Below are 20471 nucleotides of genomic sequence, written 5' to 3'. Positions count from 1 at the left end.
CTCATTGCTTCTGACTGTGTAAACTAGTGGGGGTTGGGTGGAGGAAGAAACTGCCGGTCTCTCAGCAGAGCCTGCTTGTTTAAAGGGCCCCCACAGTTTTAGAATGTCCGCAGACCCATCCACTCTGGGAACGAAAGCCAGGGCAACAGCTAGAGAGGCACCAGTCCCATACACAAGTGAGAGAAGAGCCTGGAAAAGGGGTGCATGCTGGGCAAGGGGCACTGTTCCCTTTCAGACCCATCCCCCACATACAGCGCCACAGAGTGGTGATACAGGTCGCTCTCTACTGATGAATACCTAAGGCTCCGCCCCTTACAACGTAACAGGTGCAATAGCTCTACCTGGGATGCAGAGGCAGACAAACACAGAAGCCTGTCAAGATGAGGAGACAGAGAAGTATGGCCCAAAAGAGGGAATGGATCAAGGTTCCAGCGGGAGAACTAAGCGACGAGGAGATAGCCAACCTAACAGATATAGAGTTGAGAACACTGGTGATAAAGATGCTCACAGCTTGACAGATGTGCTTAAGTACGGCAAACAGATAAGGGAAGAAGTGAAGGCTATGCTAAATAAAATGAAGGAAAATCCACACAAAATCAATGGTGAAGGGAAGGAAACCAGGGTTCAGATCAATGATTTAGGATATAAGGAAGAAAAAAACAGTCAACCAGTACAGAATGAGGAAACAAGAACTGAAAAAAAAATGAGGAGAGGCTTAGGAACCTCTGGGACAACTTTGAATGTGCCAACATCTGAACCGTAGGGGTGCCAGAGGAGAAAAGGAAGAGCAAGAAATTGAAAGCTTATGTGAAAAAATAATGAAGGAAAACTTTCCAAATTTGATGAAGGAAATAGACATACACGTCCAGGAAGCACAGAGAGTTCCAAACAAGCTAGACTCAAAGAGGACCACACCATGACACATCATAATTAAAATGTCAAAGGTTAAACATAATGAGAGAATCTTAAAAGCAGCAAGAGAAAAACAGAGAGTTATCTACAAAGGGATGCCTATAAGACTATCTGCTGATTTCTCAAAAGAAACTTTGCAGGCAAAAAGGGGCTGGCAAGAAGTATTCAAGGTAATGAAAAGCAAGGTCTTACAACCAAGACTACTTTATACAGCAAAACTGTCATTTAGACTTGAAGCGCAGATAAACTGCTTCCCAGACAAGGTAAAGCTAAAGGAGTTCATCATCACCAAGTCATTATTATATGATATGTCAAAGAGACTTACTGAAGAAAAAGATCAAAACTATGAACATTAAAATGACAACAAATTCACAACTATCAACAACTGAATCTAAATAATAAAAACAAAATCTAGGCAAACGAGAATAGGAACAGAATCATAGGTATGGGGATCATTTGGAGGGTTATCAGTTGTGAGGGGGAAGGGGGAGAAAGAGGAAAATGGTCCTGGGATTAAGAAGCATAATTGGCTGGTACTAAATAGACAGGGGGAAGTTATGAATAATATAGGAAAGGGTGAAACCAAAGAACTTATATACACAACCCATGGACATGAACTAAGAGAGGTGGGATTGCTGGAGGGAAGGGGTGCACTGGGCAGAGGGGAGCAAAGGAAAAAAAAGTTAGGACTACTGTAACAACATAATCAATAAAATATACTTAAAAATAAAGTTACCCCCATTGAATACACAAGGTTTGTCCAGAAGATACCCAGTCATGCAATATGAAAAATGGAAACATTTATTGAAGAAGATACAAGGTACGAGAAATATTGTACATAGGACAGTGACACTTTAGTCTCTTTCAAAGTAGGCACCTTGGGACCTCACACAGTTCTCCCAGTTGCCATCAGCTGCCCTGTTGCATTTTCCTGAGTCTCATTGATGGTCTGAAATCTCTTCCCTTTCAAAGGTGATTTTAGTTTTGGGAAAAGCCATAAGTCACAGGGCACCAAATCTGAGCTGTAGTGGGGCTGAGTCACCTGGGTGGTTTGATGTTTCACAAAAAAAGTGCACAAGAAATGATGCATGAGTGGGTGCATTGTCATGATGAAGCTGCCAATCACCAGATGCCCATAGATAAAGCCTTCTGAATCATCCAAATAGTTTTCATGGAGGAATGTTCAAGCTTAATGCAAAATTTGATGCAGATTTGTTGCTCTACTCGCTCAGTCATTTTGAATGTGACAGCAACACAGTACACATGCTCAGTCAACAGCATCTGCTACCACTGACTAGTACAGTGAAGTTGATTGTTTACGAATGTGTATTCCAGTCTACTCTCCTTGGCTTCCAGGTTACATTAATGTAGTGCAAACCAAACAATGGCTGGACTTTTTCCGGACAGACTTCCTACTGTACTGAGTTTTGACAGATATATAAAGTGATGTAACTACCACCGTTATTGAGCTGTAGAGCAGTATTGCAATAAAGTTCTCTTGTGCTCTTCTGCATTAATCCTTTCCCCCAGCCCTGACAACCATTAATCTGTTTCTCTCCCTAAAATGTCATAAAAGTGGAATTATACAATATATGCCTTTTGGATCTCATTCTTTCACTTAGAATAATATTTCTTACATATGATCACTTTTATATTGAATACAGGGCATTCCTGGATGTGTCTTGGTCCTTGAGAGGGCTTATGTGATTCTACACTTTCCCATGTTATGCAACTCCTAGCAGTATTGAGGCAGTCTTAGCAAACATTGTGAATGGTTTTAGAGTTTCAGGACTCAGTTGAGGTCCCTTGAGTACATATTCCTTAGTATGCTAGACTTCATCTCTCTAACATCTTTGGATTGGAAGAATGGTTCCAAAGACCTCTTCACCCATTTCCCCACACCTCCTTCCCACCTGGCAATCATCAAAATGCGCTCCATATCCGTGATTCTGTCTCTGTTCTACTTGTTTGTTTTGTTTTTTAGATTCAATTGTTGATAGGTATTTATTGCTATTTCATTGTTTGTAGTTTTTCATCTTCTTTTCCTTAAATAAGTCCTTTTAACATTTAATATAATAATGATTTGGTGGTGATGAACTCCTTTAATTTTTTCTTGTCTGGGAAACTCTTTATCTGTCCTTCAATTCTAAATGACAGCATTGCTGGGTAGAGCAATCTTGGCTGTAGGTTCCCGCTTTTCATGACTGAATATTTCTTGCCAGTCACTTCTAGCTTGTAAAGTTTCTTTTGAGAAATCAGCTGACAGTCTTATGAGAACTCCCCTGTAGGTAACTAACTGCTTTTCTTCTGCTACTTTTAAGATTCTGTCTTTATCTTTAACATTTGTCATTTTAATTATGATGTGTCTTGGAGTGGGCCTCTTGGCATCCATCTTGTGTGGGACTCTCTGTGCTTCCTGGACTTGTATGTCTATTTCCTTCACCAAATTGAGGAAGTTTTCTTTCTTATTTTTCAAATAGATTTCCAGTTTCTTGCTTTTCTCCTCTTGCAGCCTTATGACATGAATATTGGAATGCTTGAATTGTCGCAGTGGCTGCTTACACTATACTTGTATTTTTGGATTATTTTATTCCTGTGGTTCTGATTGGTTATTTTTGCTTCCTTATGTTCCAAATCATTAATTTGATTCTTGGCTTTTTCTACTGTACTGTTGTTTCCTGTAAATTGTTATGTATTTCAACTAGTGTATCCTTTGTTTCTGATTGGATATTTTTTATGCTGTTGAGGTCCTCACTAAGTTCCTTGAGCATTATAATAACCAGTGTTTTGAACTCTGCATCTGATAGATTGCTTATCTCCATTTTATTTAGTTCTTTTTTGAATTTTGATCTGTTCTTTTCTGGGGGGGGCATTTTTCCTTGCTCATTTTGGCAGCCTTCCTGTGTTTGTTTCTGTGTATTAGGTAGAGCTGTTATGACTCTCTGTCTTGGTTGTGTGGCCTAATGTAGTAGGTGTCCTGTAGGGTCCAGTGGCACAGACTCCCCTATCACCCATGCTGGGTACTTGAGGTATGCCCTTTGTGTGGGCTAAGTCCACCCTCTTGCAGTTGAGCCTTGATTTCTGCTTAGGTCAATGGGAGTGATTTACTCAGGCCAGTCAGTTGCAAGGACTTGCTGTGACCTCTGAGCACCAACCTTCACCCTCTGTGGAGGGTCAGCTGTGCAGCGGCAGGGTAGTAGTGCTCTAATGTGGTCTGTAGCTGTCCACTGGGTGTGCAGGCTCTGGGGTTTCCTGGGTGGTGCAGGCCAAGGTTAGCCCCCACTTGTGTTTTGCCTGGGTCTACCCTGCATGAACTATAAAGCAATGTGAAATGTCTGCTACTTGTGCTGGGCTTGGAGAGTCCCAGGAGAAGCCAGCTGTGAAACTAGGCTGGCTGCTCCTAGTGCTGGGCCTGGAGCCACTTAGCAAGAGGTATGGAGTCTGGAGGCTCACTGAGGTTGGCTCTTTCTTGTTTGAGAGGATTTAGGAAGTTGTGAAGCTTGAAGACCAGCCATTCATATAGAAAAGTCACTGTTAACAGCTTGCGTGGGCCTGTAAGTTGGGTGGGACAGAGTGTCAGGGGATCTCCAGGGTGGGGCAAACATTGTTTGCCAGGTTTATGGAGTCTCAGATATGGCACCCGCCTGCCTGCTCTCTGGCTCTGATGGGCGAGGGTTCAGAAAAGGGACAAGGACCTCAACTGACCTTTCTGTCTGGGATAAAGCTTTATGCTAGCCCCCGCTTTGATTCCAGACACCAATTCCTCCCTCTATGCCTCTGGTGCCTTTTTTATTTGTTTTTTATTATTTTAATTAAAAAAAATAATTTATATATTTTTAGAGAGAGGGGAAAGGAGAGAGGGAGAGAAACATCACTGTGTGGTTGCTTCTCACTCGCGCCCCCAACTGGGGACCTGACATGCAACCTAATCATGTGCCCTGACTGGGAATCAAACCTGCAACACTTGGTTCGCAGGCTGACGCTCAATCCACTGAGCCACAGCAGCCAGGGCTGCCTCTGGTACCTTTTAAGCTGCTACTCTGGTGCTAGAGCACAGAGTGAGTGAATTTGAGTATGTCTGTGTGCAGGTTCTTTAAGAGGAACTGCTCGGGACTCCATAAGTTTTTTTCACGGACTCAATCCCTGCTGGTTTTTGCAGCCAGAAGTTATGTGGCCTTATCTTACTGGCATTTGAACCCTGCCTAGGGGGCCTGGTGTGGGGCTGGGATTCTTCGCTCACAAGATATCCCTCCTGAATTTTTATCCACCACATGTGGATGTAGGATCAGCCTGTTCCACATGTCCTCTCCTCCTACCAGTCTGGATGGATGCAGTTTCTTTAATTCTGTAGTTGTCAGACTACCATTCAACTCGATTTTTGGCAGTTCAGATGGTTGCTCTATAGTTTAGTTGTAATTTTGATGTGGTTGTTGAGGAGCCGAGTCATGTTTACCTATGCCACCATCTTGACCAGAAGTACCAAGTTCTTAACAACTGTTACTCTTTGTTTTTCTGACCATGTGGACAAGAGGAATTAGCTTCAAATAACTCAAGCAATTAGCTGTTCGGTATAAAATAGCTCCACTGTTTAATACCAAAAAATTGTGTGTTTGTTGGAGACCAGTAAAGGAGAGGGAAAGCTGGTGCTCAGGTAATCTTGTGTGTTAAATGCCTATAAGATGTATAAAAAGTCGCACAGCATAGTTTGTATCTCACAGTAGGCTGCCTCTCAGATGCTTCCACCAAGATATAATACCCATGTAGATTTTGTATGTTGCTCTCCTAATATATTTCTTTTTATGTAAAAATAAACCAAGTGGTTTATCATGACAAAAGTGGAAAGATGTGTCAGGTTTATCTGTGTGTTCTTCTCTACCTGGCATTATAACCTAGTGGCCATGGGGCATGTGAGGTGTGGCAGTGGTATGCTAGCTGCTGTTTTTACTGCTGGATGATTTAGGGATCAGTGTAGAACTGTCTCCTTATTGGAACTTCTTGGTCTTCAAGATTGTGAAAGTGTGGACTATCCCACTGGGTGACCAATAAATTGGAAAGTCTTATAGAATGTTACAGTAGTATCATTAAAATATGATGAGTTTTAGAGAAGATTTCTTCCAAATGAATTATTCAAAACTTAAAAAACTATTAAGTAATTAAATATTAGAATAGTAAAAATGATTCTGAAATGCGTATTTTAAAGAATTTACAAAAATTTTAACTCATATTGTGTTTTCTTTATTTCATAACTTAAAAAAAAACTGATAGTCTTAAGTTGAATTTTTAGTTAAATATTGTCTTTTATATCAAACTTGTTTTTGTTATTTTTCATACAAGTGACTGAAAAATTGCCTTTTTATTTATTATGAAAGATACTAACATTTCTTTGGCTGGCATCATTTTAAGTTTTAAAAAATATTGTACCTAATATTATTCTGGTTATATTAGCTTGCATATATATTGAACAAAATACTTTTTATAGACTGTGATGTGAGGGTGGGCATGAACTATGTACTCCAGGTATTTTGATGTAAAAGTTCATTTTGACATACATGCTTTTTATGTAATTTGTGCTGTTTATGAGGTATTTTCCAGGGTGATGTAAAATATGATTCTGATAGCCTGTTGTAAATATAAATTCTGAACCAATCAGAAATTCTTAATATACTACGAGTTACCTTCCTTCAGTGGTTTTTTAATTTAAATGAACTTATGACCAGTCACCACATTGTTCAGGTTCTGATTACAAGTCCACATCAAAAGAAAATTAAATAGAGTCCTTTTTCTTCATTGATTTTAATTTAAAATGTAATTCATTTAGTGCTGTACAAAGCTACAGATTTGAAAAGTTTGATAGATCAATTTAAATTGTATTATTAAAATGTTTCCATGGGTTTTGTGTGTGGGGACTTCCCTGTTGTTCTTTACTCTGTGATATGAGTCAGGACATTGTATTGTATGGATATGGCCATTACATTAGTGTGGTACTTCTTTCCATTCACTGCAGTCTGCGTTCCTTCAAAGGGTTGCTTCTTTGCCACAATGCTTTATTTTCTATTTATATATTATGAATATTAACCATAAATAGAGGGCTGCCTCAAATGACCATATGTGGCAAAAATCATTCCTTTTATTCCTGTTGGTATTGTAGAAAATGATAGTATTTTTGTTGTTTCTGTTGGCATGTACTGTTTTGGATTTCTGTCTATTTTTCTTTTTTAAAATCCAGGTGCAGGTGCTTAAGGTGGTTCCTTATACCCTAATGGTTCTTTCCTGGCTGTTTGATTTGCTTTCTTCTGATAATCTGTGGCTTCACACACTTGGTGGTGGCATCAATAAAGGTTTATTTACTTTAAGAATATTCCTGTAAAACCCCACAATGCTAAGAGATAAAAACGGTACATGATTACTTAATATGTGCTAGTAATTCTTTTGTCAAATTGGTCACATTCTTGAGCTATTTACCTGTAGTGCCCCACAGAGTTAGATAAGGTAACATTTACTTGACAGTGGAGGCGTTAAATAAAATCTGTGCTTTGTCCCACTTTACTCATAATCATTGCACATGGTTTCCTGGTGGGTTCTATCTTCCCTCTGAGTTCTCTCTCTGTGATTCTCCTGTCTTTCCCATGTTTCTCTTCTCTTTGTCTTCTTACTTGCCCACTCCCTTCACCATGGTAGTTTTTCCCTCTAAGCAGGGAAGGTAAAGAGCGTGCTCATTTTCTTCTAGCTTGCATAACTGAGTTAATGAGTCTGCCTCAGACAGAACTGCAGGGTTGAAGCCAGTAATGGAGAAAAACAACTGTGTTTTGATTTGTAATATGCTGTAGAATAAAGTATTGCTGCATGTTTAGCTTCCTCATTTAAAGGCCTCCTCAAAATGCTACTCCCATATAGGTTGGTGAGGCAGGTTGCCAAGTATTTGACTGGTGTTGGAAATTAGTAGCAGTTAAACTGTTTAAAGTTAGAAACTTAAAAATAAAGATTAGAAATAAAGAAAGGTGGGAAACTGCTATGTGTCTACTGTATGCCTGACATTGAGACAAATGCTTCTTGAACATTCACTTGTAAATGTCTAAAAGAGAGATTCCTCTATTAAAACACATATTTATCTGTCTTAACCTCCCTTAATATTTTGTCTGTTAGTCAGATATTAGGCAGAGTAAATTCAAATTTATTACAAATTGTAAGTTTCAGGTTTTGTAATTTTATATGTTATGAAAATAATTCTTGGTAGGTCTTTCTGTATATAAGTCAACCTTTGGCAATATAAGTATGTATCTGTTGATTTTTAAGAATTCCGACTCTAATTTTTAGTATGAGCTTTTTTTTCTTCGGTGGTGAAGTTGGCTTGTATTTACATAAAGCTGTTGTTTTGTAAGAATATCAGCACAAAGCTTAAAAAATTGTCTGAAATTTTATCTTGATTGATAAATTACTAGTTATATTTATTATTTCCATTTAGGTTTTTTCCCAAGCAGTTCTCAAGGGTGTGATGCATTTCTTCGCCACAAGATGACATTGATATCTCCCTCAGTGTTGAAGAAGTATGGTATTCCCTTTGATAAGGTATATTAATATTATTACTCTTTTAACAGATTCATTTGTGTTTGCAGCGTTTGTATTTAAGATGAATTTAACAACCCTAATATAGCTTTGACTTCAGGTGGGATTTTTAGGATATGGGGACAAATTCAGATTCATGTTTTATAACAATTATTTATCTAAATAGTAATTTGAAGTTACTTTTATTTCAGGATACATTTACTAGAGATTTCATGCTGTTATAGTTTACTACTGATAATAAAATGTAGCACATTTGACAAAATAGGATGTAGCACTTCTACATTGAATTTTTTTATATGTGCAATGTAATTTATGTCTTTTTTGAAAAAGAATTCAGAATAGTTATTATTGGCAGTTTGGTGGGTTAGAATCAATGATTATGATTCTAGTGTATTGCTTCTAAACACATTTAGACATAATGCAATTGAGATTTCATTATGGATAAAATTGCCTGATGATTTAATAATCAGATATTGCTTCTTTGGGGTATTTCTAAAGATTAAATTCTGTAAGACTGTACATGCTAGAGCCCTCTTTCTTTGTGTCCATGGATAGTCACTGGGTCAGAGTTACTACAGAACATGAGAATTTTTATGTGAAGAAGCTGAAATGAAAAAAGCTTTTGACCAGGTAAATATAAAAGCCCTCTCTCAGTTGGAGGAGAGAACTTTTAGGTATTTGTGGAAGCAGTATAAAATAGCTCCCCTCTCATCTTCATATTTTTGTTTGACTTTCTTCCCATAATCCTCATTGTTTTCTACCTTAGAAGCTTTTTACTGTGACCAAATCTTTACCTCTTCTTAATCTCAGGCCCTTAAAGTCCACTCTGCCTCCCTGTCCCCCACCTCGCTTTGGCTTTGTTTGAAGCAGAATTTTGTGAGGACCAAAAATCCTTCTCCAACTTGAAGCGACCTGCCCCCACCCCCTTGCCCACTCACTCACAGACTGTCGGTCATTATGACACATATTTGTCTTGTGTGATGAAGTTGCTCTCACCACTGGCTTAGTGATATACTTTTATCCATGACAAAAAACATGACTCTGAGTGTGCACTGTGGGGAATGTCCATGGGTGTGCAGCAGAGCTGGTGATAGGCTACAGCACTGTTGCAGGCATAGAGGCTGGAGGCTGTGCCCTCCAGAGGGGGCCCTGTCTTACTTGCATACATCTCTGGGCAATGGGCTTTTCCTTATTGGACACATTCGTCAGAGAGTGTTTCTTTCAGATGGTTGGCATAACCTTCATTGGGCACTTTTATTTAAATTGGAATATTAGAAAATAGAGGAGAAGTGAACTCGAGTCCCACAAGAACGTAAAACAACCGTCTGTTTGGGGCTGGTGATAGGTATTGATCAAGCTGTTCTTTGGAAAGTGACTTATATGAAGTAGAGGATTGAGGGATTGGTTTATTTTCCCAGGATGAAGGTCTTCGGGGCTTGTAGGTCCTTTCCAATCTTTGGGGAAGGAGGTAGGTGCCCTGCACGCTTTTCTAGGCTGTGGCTTCCCAAGTATTACGTGGTATATCACTAGATGTGCCAGGGCTTTGCTTCGTCTTATGAGGATCGGACATTTTCTGACTTCTGTGGGAAGTGGCAGGATGATTGTTTGTCCTCAGATGTTGAGACACTAGTGACAAGCGGGCCAATTGACAATTGTAGTATTTATGTAAAATATTGCCACTTCCCCTTTTACCTCAGTGAATGGAGTGTGACACATGACTGTGCTCTTTAACGAACTTACTCTCTGATGATGATAATGTAACATGGGACAAAGTAGCACAAGCTTTGGAATTAAACTTTCCAAGTTCATTCCTGATTCTGTCACTTGGGTAAATTACAGTTTTTCTGAGCCTCATTTTCTTCATCTGGAAAATGGGCTAATAATAGTACCTACTTATTAGGTCTATTAGAGGATGAAAAGAGATCATCTGTATCAGCAATTTTCAACCTTTTTCATTTTATCACACACATATACTAATCACTAAAATTCTGTGGCATACACAAAATATATTTTTTGCTAGTCTGACAAAAAAATATAATTTTGATTTATTCACACTAGATGGCTTTTGTTGTGTTGGCTGTAACCATTTTTTAATATGACAGTCTAAGGGAAAAGAGGTAAGTGCCCCTGACTAAATAGTCAGTTATTGCATGTTTTAAAAATTCTTGTGGCACATTGGTTGAAAATTGCTGGTCTATATGAAGGGCTTTGTATAGTCTATGCTATATAATAAGATACTCTTTCTCCTCAATTCAGCCCTTTTCCTTAGGCAATCTTTTCACAGTTGGAGTAACATTTTTTTTTCTTTCTTCTTTCAGTGTATCTGTACATATTCATACATACATAAAAAGTATATTTAACAAATAGTTAATGTCTACTTTTAGATTATGTATATTACTCTTTCCAACTTCTTCCATGATATGGAATTGCAGTGACTGTTTAGTCTTATAATAAAAGGGACTCATTCTTTTTCCCTGTACTTTTTTTTTTCTTTTTAAAAAAATCAGTTTATTACATAGAGGCAGTAAATTGGCTTTTATGTTTTGGCTAACTGGGACTGAAAATTTATACAGTCCCATTCAATGAGAGCAGGTGCTCTTCTTCAACGTGGCAACAGCAGGGTTTTCTAGGTAGAGTAGAGAAGGACTGTAGGTCTGATTCATTGGAACAGTGACAGAAGTTCCCCTTTCCCAGTGACAGCAGTCCTACCCTCTTCCCCCACCTTTATAGGACTAGAAACAGTTGAGCAGGGTGAATTTCCTTTTATCTCATAGTACAAGGATGTTTCTAGTTTTCAAGCATAATTATAATTAATGAGAGTCAGTGAGACCAGGAAAAGAGAGACTCAGGCTGTGTTTTCACATGGCTCAGAATGGTGGAACTGGAACTATGTTGAACGCTGATAAGCCATTCTCTGCCTGCCAGGTGGCAGCTGAGCTGCTACTCATTGTGGTAGGACACCTGCTGGTGTATCATGGGGGGAGAGGATGATGAACTAAATTTCAAAATTGTTGGGAAAGAAAATACAGCCACACACAACATCGTAGCATTCCCACACTGGCAAGTGAATTGCTCTGTGTATACCTGTATTCATACAGTGTGTCTTGTATATATTTACACACGTGTACATACCCGCATATTCACTTCTCAGCATTTTAGGACTGAAATGAACCATGGTGACTGAATGAACCAGTGAGTAATAAACTTGATAATCTAGTATAGAGTAGGCAAATTAAAAAAAAAAACACTGAAAAATTTCACTTTATTATTTTTCTATTGATCATGGTATATTTTGTATGCTTTAGTGATGATAAAAATGCACATTTTTTAAATTTCAAAAATAAAAATAGAATAAACACATTCTTATCTTTGTTTTTTAGCTCCTGATTTACCTATTATTTAAATTGTATTTAAAAATCCATTCACTCACACATACACACATACATACATTTGACCAATTTTTTGACAGAAATTTTACTATTAAATAAAATAGTTAATTGAAACTTTTCTAAGTATTATGGAAGAATGACTTGGTGAATACCACCAACTCTTTAGCAGCAGGAATTCATAATAAAACCTTTTCAGCATGCATTATCAAAGTTTTTGTAGCTCTAATTTGAAAAATGTCAGTTATGATATGTCCTGTTATATAATTCCAGCAATGCAAAATCTAAAAATATTAAAATATACACACTGATTGATAGTATGAACAGACTTATTAGAATAACATAAAAACATTTTCATATAAAATATATATTTGATTTTGGATTGAGTGATTGAACTATGTTGGCCTAGTCAAACCCTGTTTAGAAAAGTCTTAAAAGTTTCCTGAACAACTATTAAAGGATTAAGTAAAGGATTTAGGGGGACTTCTTTTATACTGGTATAACCCTGACATCATGGCATTATTTATTTATTTCATGGGAAATATATTTTAATTTCATTCACAATTTGAGAAGTCTTAAAATTGGAGAATATTATATATTTTCTACTCTGCAGATCACTCAGGAGGCTGGAGAATTTATGATCACTTTCCCTTATGGGTACCATGCTGGTTTTAATCATGGTTTCAACTGTGCAGAATCTACAAATTTTGCTACTATCAGATGGATTGACTATGGGAAGGTTGCTAAATTGGTAAGTTATGCCTCAAAAATAAAGCATAAATTAAATGTGTATTTTGGTTAGTACTGAGGGAAAGCTAAGATCACATGCAGCATTTATTTTTTTTCTCATTGTGTACCTCTCACCATGGTAGTTTATTTCAGACTAGATTTTACATAGATAGGCTTTATTACCATTTGTAGCTACATTTTTCTGTTTTGAAATTTATGTGGAACAATTTACCTTGAGAGGTAATTTTATGCAGCTAATGTTTGCTTTCTCTCTTAAGGCCACCAACTTTTTTTTTTTGAAATTTTCTGATTACTCCCTGTGGCTCCATGACTGAATTATCTTCATGTCAGAGTTCAGTCCATAGCTTAAAAAACAACTATTTACAAAAGGAAGTTCAGTAAAATTGTAAAAACAAGTTGAGGGAAAATGGTAAGAAATGATTAAAACTGCCCTTAGAGCAGAAATGAATTCTTTTAAAAAAATTTTAAAAGTTGATTTTGGAGGGGGGGGTGTGGAGAGAGAGAGAGAGAGAGAGAGAGAGAGAGAGAGAGAGAGAGAGAGAGAGATTAATTTTTGTTGTTCTGATGCATTCATTGGTTGTCTCTTGATTGTGTCCTGATTGGGAATCAAACATGCAACCTTGGTGTATCAGGGTGCTACTCTAACCAACTGAGCTACCTGGCAAGGGCCAGAAATTAATTCTTGAAAGTAATAATGTAGAATAAGAAATATATCTTCATGTTAAATTTAGAATACAATTTTGCAACTTCCATCCAGTATATTTAATTTAGTTTCACATACTGTGTATTTTCATTCACAAACAACTTCTGTTAAGTTTAATTAATTTCCCCCTCTGGCATTAGATAGTAGAAGACACCCTTAAAGTGTTGGTGGCTTCTGTTAGGTTGCTTTCTTTTGGTGCAGGCAGGAAGAGAGCAGCTTTTTAATGAAACTGTGTTTTACAGAGTGTGTAAAGTTGACATAGATTTAGTGGAAAATGATATACACAGCTTACATGGACTTATCTTGGCCACTGCATGGTACGAGCTAGTATTATTCATTCTACATTGATAAAACTTGCATGCAGAACCATTGGGTGTATTTGGATATAAATATATTCAGGAAGATAACTCTGGGTTTGATTTATTTGTGTATTTATAAAATTGCATAATATATTTAAAAAAGTATAGCCCTTTGGCAGGTCAGGAAGCATTTGAATGAATTTGTGACATTTAAAAAGGCTCCTGCTATTAGAAAATTTTTTCTGTTCAGAGTAATTTCTATTTCAGGGGTAATTTAGAAAGAAAAAGAACTGAACTATTTCTTCCTGTTACACATCCTTCCTATTATAATAAACCTAATAAAAAAAAAATAGAAAACTCAGTGTGTATGTGCCTTGGCTGGCTATTGCAGTGTTTTTGCAGAAATGTAATGCTAGAAACTGCATTGAAACGGTGTCATAGCCTCAAGGTTGTAACAAGGTATGCTATTTTATACTTTGCATCTTTAATCATTGACATAGTCAGCTATCACAGCTGTTAGAGTCACCAGAAAAATAAGTTGGTGTTTGTGTACAACATGTTTCAGATCTAGTTCAAGAAATTGACCAAAATAGCTTCTCCCAACGCTTAAATGTGTGTTCAAATTTACGTGCGGATGTGGAGTGGAGTGTGACCAAGTCGGAGAAGTCTATAGTGATCCATTTTGAAATCTTACTGCTTGGAACCTAGAAATGTGGGATTGTTAAGAAGCAGTGTACTGTGGTGGAGGAGGCAGGGCGCTGAGGCTGAACTTTTCTTCTTCTACCTAGCCATGTAACATTAGGAAAGTCATTTATTCTTTTAATGTCTTCCTATATAAAGTAGAAATACCTCTTTACACCATAAAATGTTGTGAGGGGAAAAGAACTTAGGTATGTTTATATGCACTCATGCTGTGTTGATTTACAGTATTCCTTCACTTATTGTGGGTATTAAGTTCCAGAACACACACCTCCCCCCCCCCCGTGAAGTAGGAACCTTAAATTTATTCTACACTCTTAAACCTATGTAACTTTAACAACATACGTATACAGTACTGCAAAATCCCGCGATATAGTGAAAAATCCGCGATAAATAATTAAATATAATATTTTTAAAAAATCCCGCGATACAGTGAGGCCGCGATAATTGAACTGCGATATAGAGAGGGACTACTGTATAGCATTTGGTTTAATCAAGGGATATCATTGATGTCCCTTGGTTCTGGGTATTTTACTAGGTCTGAAATGCTCAATGGTTATAATGCAGTTTTGACCAATCAGTTTAAAATTGTTGTAATTATATATGCTTTTAGGTGTTGTCTCCACCCTTCCCCTACTTTTGGTGAGGTGGTGCTACTCTGAGGATTTCTTTTTCTATTGCTACTGTAGCAAATTACCATGAAACTAGTGATTAAAAAAAATACCCATTTACTACCTCAAAGCTCTGTAGGTTATAGGTCTGACCTTGACCTCACCAAGCAAAAATGAAGGTGCTTGTAGGCTGCATCCCTCACTGGAGACTGATGAAGAATCCATTTCCTTGCTTAGTCAGGTTGTTGGCTGAATTCAGGTCCTTGCAGTTGTAGACTTGAGTTACCCTTTCCTTCTTGGGCTGTCAGCCAGGTCTTTTGCTCCTAGAGGCCTCTCTCAGGTTCTTGCACATGGTTCTCTATATTTCAGAGCAAACAATCTGCAAAATCCCTTTTGTCATATAAAATAAAATAATTACAGATCGTTACAAATTGTAGGGATTCAGACATGGATATCTAGGCATTCTGCATACACAGAGAGTTCTGATGAATAACTGACATGGTGGTATACTAAGAATCTACTTGGAGTCATGTCACTAATTTTAGTTATTTTGCTTAAAAATAGGAAATTAAACTTGTAGTGGATACAATTTAGAATTTTTCATTAAAACAGTCTTACACTTTTAAATATATTCCTTAATGTTAATGTTTTCTTGGCTATTTTCAGTTAATACGTTTTCTTACATTATAGTGTGCTGTGATTTTTTTTTTTTTTTTGGCAAATTCTGGTGACTTTTATCACTTAATTTGATATATATTTTTATCGATTTCAAGTCTGTTTCTTTAGGCAAACTTATGAATTTACTGTGTGTGTGTGCACATATGTGTGTGTGTGTAGTTTTAATTGTGGGAAATTAGTGAGTTGTGCAATTAGTTTTTGTGTTTGATGGAGACAAATGTAATGTATGGTAGATAAATTATGAATTGCACTTAAAAAGCTTAGCTTTGAGGATTACCAAATTTGTAACTTTGTGTTAATTCTTTGCCTTTTTCAATTTATTCTAAATGATAATTATTTTTAAAAAGTTGTCACAAGTGATGATGAGTTATGCATTTGGGAGGGATAATTTAAAAAATAATGGCATACTTTTTCATAGTTAAGCATTGGGGGATGACATCTGCTTTACCTGTCATATTATTTTTTAAAGATTTTATTTATTTATTTTTAGATAGAGGGGATGGGAGGAGAAAGAGAGGGAGAGAAACATCAATGTGAGAGAGAAACATTGATCAGTTGCTCTTGTACATGCTCCAACCGGGAGCTGAACCCGCAAACCAGTATGTACCCTGACCGAGAATTGAACTGGCAACCTTTTGCTTCATGGAACAATATTCAACCAACTGAGCCACACCAGTCAGGGCTACTTATCACATATTTGATTTGAGTATATGAAAGCATCTGACAAAATATCTGTTTGTAGTGCAACAATAATTAACTAATGTGGGATTTCCACTGATTATATTTCATATATTACAAACCAGTACTTCCGATTTTGTGACTTAAAAAAGACCTGTTTTAGAAGGCTATTTTTTAATTAAAAAAAAACAAAAACAAAAACAGCTCTAGGTTTTGAAAAGGTAATCCCCAGGTCCACTGATATATTGATGATCTGTTCGACAGCCAGTGGATTTTGATTAATAGGACCTTTTCAGCCCATTCAGGTGGCTGCCATTGAGCAAAGCTCCATCAAAGTGCTTGTCTGCTGTATGCCAGGCACCATGCATATTTCTATGAATTCATCAATTGGAGGATAATCTGTTTGATGAGAGCAAAGAAGTGAGAGTTGGGTTGGCTCTGGCAAGGGATAAAGGACTGCTTCCTTCACCATTGGCTGCTTGCCTTCTCCTGGCATCTCTGGCTGGCGTAGGATGGGAGAGGGGATTATTGTGGATTTCTTTGACTGTCTTCATGACCTTTTGGTATGTGGTATATGTTTAAGAAATGATTAACATTGACTGGAACTCCCACTCCAATATTTGTGCTAAGTCCAAGTAGCCTTCTTCCAAATTTCAGCAAATTCCTGGATGTTTTATATTCTCAACTAAATAAAAATAGTAACTATAATTATGTGAATATTTTACTGCCTTTTGATATATTCTGTTTTTAGCACTTAATTCCAATAGTCCCCCCACCCCCTTTTATCATACCTGCCCAAACTGCCTTATCTCACAGAGGCTTTTTTTGTGCTTAGGCTATGGAGGAGAACTTCAGAAAACGGGCAGAGGTGGGCATGAGGGGCATTGACCTCATAGCCTTGATGCCAACTTAATTTGACTATCTCTGTTTCTAAAAACCTCTGCTAATGCCCCAGGCCCTTCTATTCCTCTTGTTCCTCTCTCCTTTCTCTCATCAATGAGGATTATTTAGCTCTCTTTTGCCTAGACCTGCAAAATTTAGCATAGCAGATCCTGCATGATATTACAGAACGGAAGGCCTTGTCTTCGGAGGACATACCTACTACTAAACAAGGCAGCTATGTAATTTTCCACATTTCATTAATCAGAGGTAAGGTTTTCACTGAGAAAAAATCGAGGAGAATGTACCATGTAGCCACATGCCCATTTGCCAGCTGACTTAGGCAGAGTTTGGTTTTGGTGAGTGTTCAGCGAGTTCCTCCTCTGCAACAGGAATTGTGCTGCATGTGTATACAAAGGAGAAAGACATGTATTATTTGTCTTCAAGGACATTTCATAAAGAGCCAAGGGCTTTTAATAAACCTCCTTTTGTAAAGTTGTGATATGAATGGGACATGCTCTCCAGTCATTTGTTTTAGGTACAGTATTATAATAGCTTTGAACATCAGAGCAATATAGAGTAAAATGCTATATTTATTTTTTGTAGTAGAGATTTAAAAATATGGAACATAGCTTAACAATTGAAATAAGATATTGGTGCATTTTTGAGGTGTATGTTTTCCGTTTGTGGTGCCTTCTTTCCTTCTGTGGTGAGAAGGAGCCCAGGATTACGTCTGTGCAGCAGCTGTGGTGGCACTCACAGGGCTGCTTCCTGACTGCGTGGATCAAAGAGCTGGCCTGCAGGTTGTATTTCATTTTTCCGTTTGGTGGGATGAAGTGCAGTTGTTTTGATGTTAGGTTTGATGGATTTGTTTGCCACTGCATTCATTAGCTTCACATCAAAAAACTGACAGGCTGTTAAATGAAACTTTGGCTTAGATTTTCAGCTTGACTGTTCGGAGACATTTGGGAAGATATTTTGTTTTTGTGTTGCAGCCGCCTCAAGCACTTTGATTGTCTCAAAGGGAAGAAAAGTTATTTACTGATTTTCTTGAGTAAAAAAGAATCATTGTCTTGGGGATAGTCATATCTACCCTACACCTTCAGAAGTGGTGTATTTATGACACTGTATGCAGTGTGAGAGACTTATCTACAGCACAATAAATAATGTTATCTTCTTGGAAGGAGAGGTAATAGTTGGTGACTCCAAAGTGATATCTCTTATTTTGCATTAATCTTATTTTAAGTGATACTCTATTAATATGATATGCCAGAATGTTGAAAAATTACACTGCAGTGCTGGGAATGTTCTTTTATGAACTCCAGGAACGTTAGTTTACTATCTAATTTTAAAACATCCAGACATTTGAATCCTCAAACGTTTGAACAAGTTTAAAAAGAGATGATAGAATTTTGAAATTGATTTCCCTTTCATCTGGAAGGGATTTCAACTATTAGATTTTCTCGCATACACAAAACCATGATATGGGTTCATTCTATTTTATATATTTCAATCCTTCTATAAAATTAAATTTGGTTTTTCTTAAGTCAGGTAGCATCCTCCCCAAAAAACTAATCTTGGGCAGCAATATGTATTAAAACAATCAGGAACCATTTTAGTGGTGAATCACTAGGTTATATGTTAATATGCTTTAGGTCACAAAATACTAATAGAGTTACATTTCTTTCTATTCTTGTGGCTTGCGAAGGAAAGAAAATGTGGACTGTTTTGCACATTGCTCATTTAATAGTTTTTGGCATTCTCATTTTAAGTGTTTGATAAAGCGTATACAATATAAACTTTGTGAGCCATGGGGATTTTTATATTCTGCAGTTTCTCTTTTTACTTCTACTTCGTTTCTGTTTCCTGGGCCATGTTGGTACAATGCTGATAGATAGGTGGCTCAGTGGTGCCTTTTTTATAAGAGCTTCAGGGGACGAAGAGGGAATATTATGTGGAGAAAAAGAAGTGTAAGACCTCATGTCCTTAGGAGCTTGTACTCCAACTGGGAAGGTAGTGTTCACGTACTATCTGGAAGAGGTATTTAGACAGAATATTCACATTTGTTCCTATTTTACTCTGATAAAGTGTTGAGTCTCAGAAAATCTGAGACTTCCAGCAGTGGACTAAAAAGCCTCTGTCTGGGAGTAAAATCTTTCCTTGAGACCCACCCCAAAACTTTTTTTTATATCCCATGGCCAACCAAAACTATAAGGAAGGCTGGCTAAGTAAATGGCATGCCACTGGCATGTTTAGACAGATGCAGTCTCTGAATAATGGAGTTGTTCTCAACCCTACAGAGCTTTAAAAGCATGGACTCCTGGCCCCACTCAGACCAATAGGATAAGAATCTCCGGAGAAGGGATACAGCATTTACATTTAAAAAATCCCCCTATGCAAATATGGTGGGTGCTTTGGGTTAAGACCCACAGGTTTTTAGTGAGTTAAATAAGACCTTTGTTTGATTGGGTTGAGATCCTTCAATGTCATACATTTTTTCCTACTAGAAGATATTTTGATTTCTAAACCATCAACTTACCTGTTTATAAATTGGAGATGTGTGATAACATCCAAGTATATCATTAATAGCCTCTCTTCTGAAGTAATAAGTATTTGGGCACCTGCAGAATTGGAAGTTTCATGGATTTCCTGTAAATTTGCTCTTTAGTACAATATTTTTAGAGGGAAGACGGGAACACGTTGGGAACGATATAATAACAATATGAGAGTAGCATGAAAGTTAAAGATAGGCGTGTACTGTATAGAGCTAGTTGTAAAGTAACTATGAGCTTTTGTCCAGTGACTGCTTTTGGAATCTTTTTGGTTTGTCTTTAAATCCCTTCCTAGGTTTTTTCTTGTTTTCTTTATTTGTCTTGTTTTCCCCCCTTGTGCAAAAACAGAAAGCCAGTCTCAGGCAGAGATGGAAGCATAGCCTTTCTCTGTCCCTATTCCTGCAGCTGTCTGCTTCCCCTGCTCCTTGCTCTACTCCACCCTGTTCCTTTTGTAAAAGTTGCAGAATTTTAGTGAATTAGACCATTATTTTTGTATCTGGTTGGATGGTGATTTGGGGGAGAGGGGGAAATAAGTAGGCTGGGGGATTGAGGTGGGGGATCATTTTAGGTGTTTCCAACCCCTCTTTCTCTCCCTCTTTCACACACACTCATCAGAATGTTAATTTATTTAGCTTCCTCTTCTTGCTATGCCCATTTTCAAATGGTAGTAGGAATGTGGGATTGAATGAGAAATCAGGGTGGAGAGGGAGACCTCTTGGGCTGCCATTTTCCTCCTCCCTGTTAATTTTTAAACACATGGT

General features: G+C 37.5%; 1 protein-coding gene across 1 annotated transcript in view; it reads left to right on the top strand.

Annotated features, from left to right (window-relative positions):
- The window catches only part of KDM4C (lysine demethylase 4C), a 439327-nt gene that overhangs the window by 99176 nt on the left and 319680 nt on the right, over positions 1 to 20471 (top strand). The window contains exons 7-8 of the mRNA XM_090274104.1: positions 8375 to 8478; positions 12475 to 12612. Coding sequence (XP_090130230.1) covers positions 8375 to 8478; positions 12475 to 12612 — 242 coding nt within the window. The remainder of the gene's footprint in view (positions 1 to 8374; positions 8479 to 12474; positions 12613 to 20471) is intronic.

The sequence above is a fragment of the Furipterus horrens genome, unplaced genomic scaffold, assembly GCF_987537825.1.
Source record: "Furipterus horrens unplaced genomic scaffold, mFurHor1.1.pri manual_scaffold_4, whole genome shotgun sequence".
Taxonomy (NCBI): Eukaryota; Metazoa; Chordata; class Mammalia; order Chiroptera; family Furipteridae; genus Furipterus; species Furipterus horrens.
This window is presented reverse-complemented; position numbering and strand designations above follow the sequence as displayed.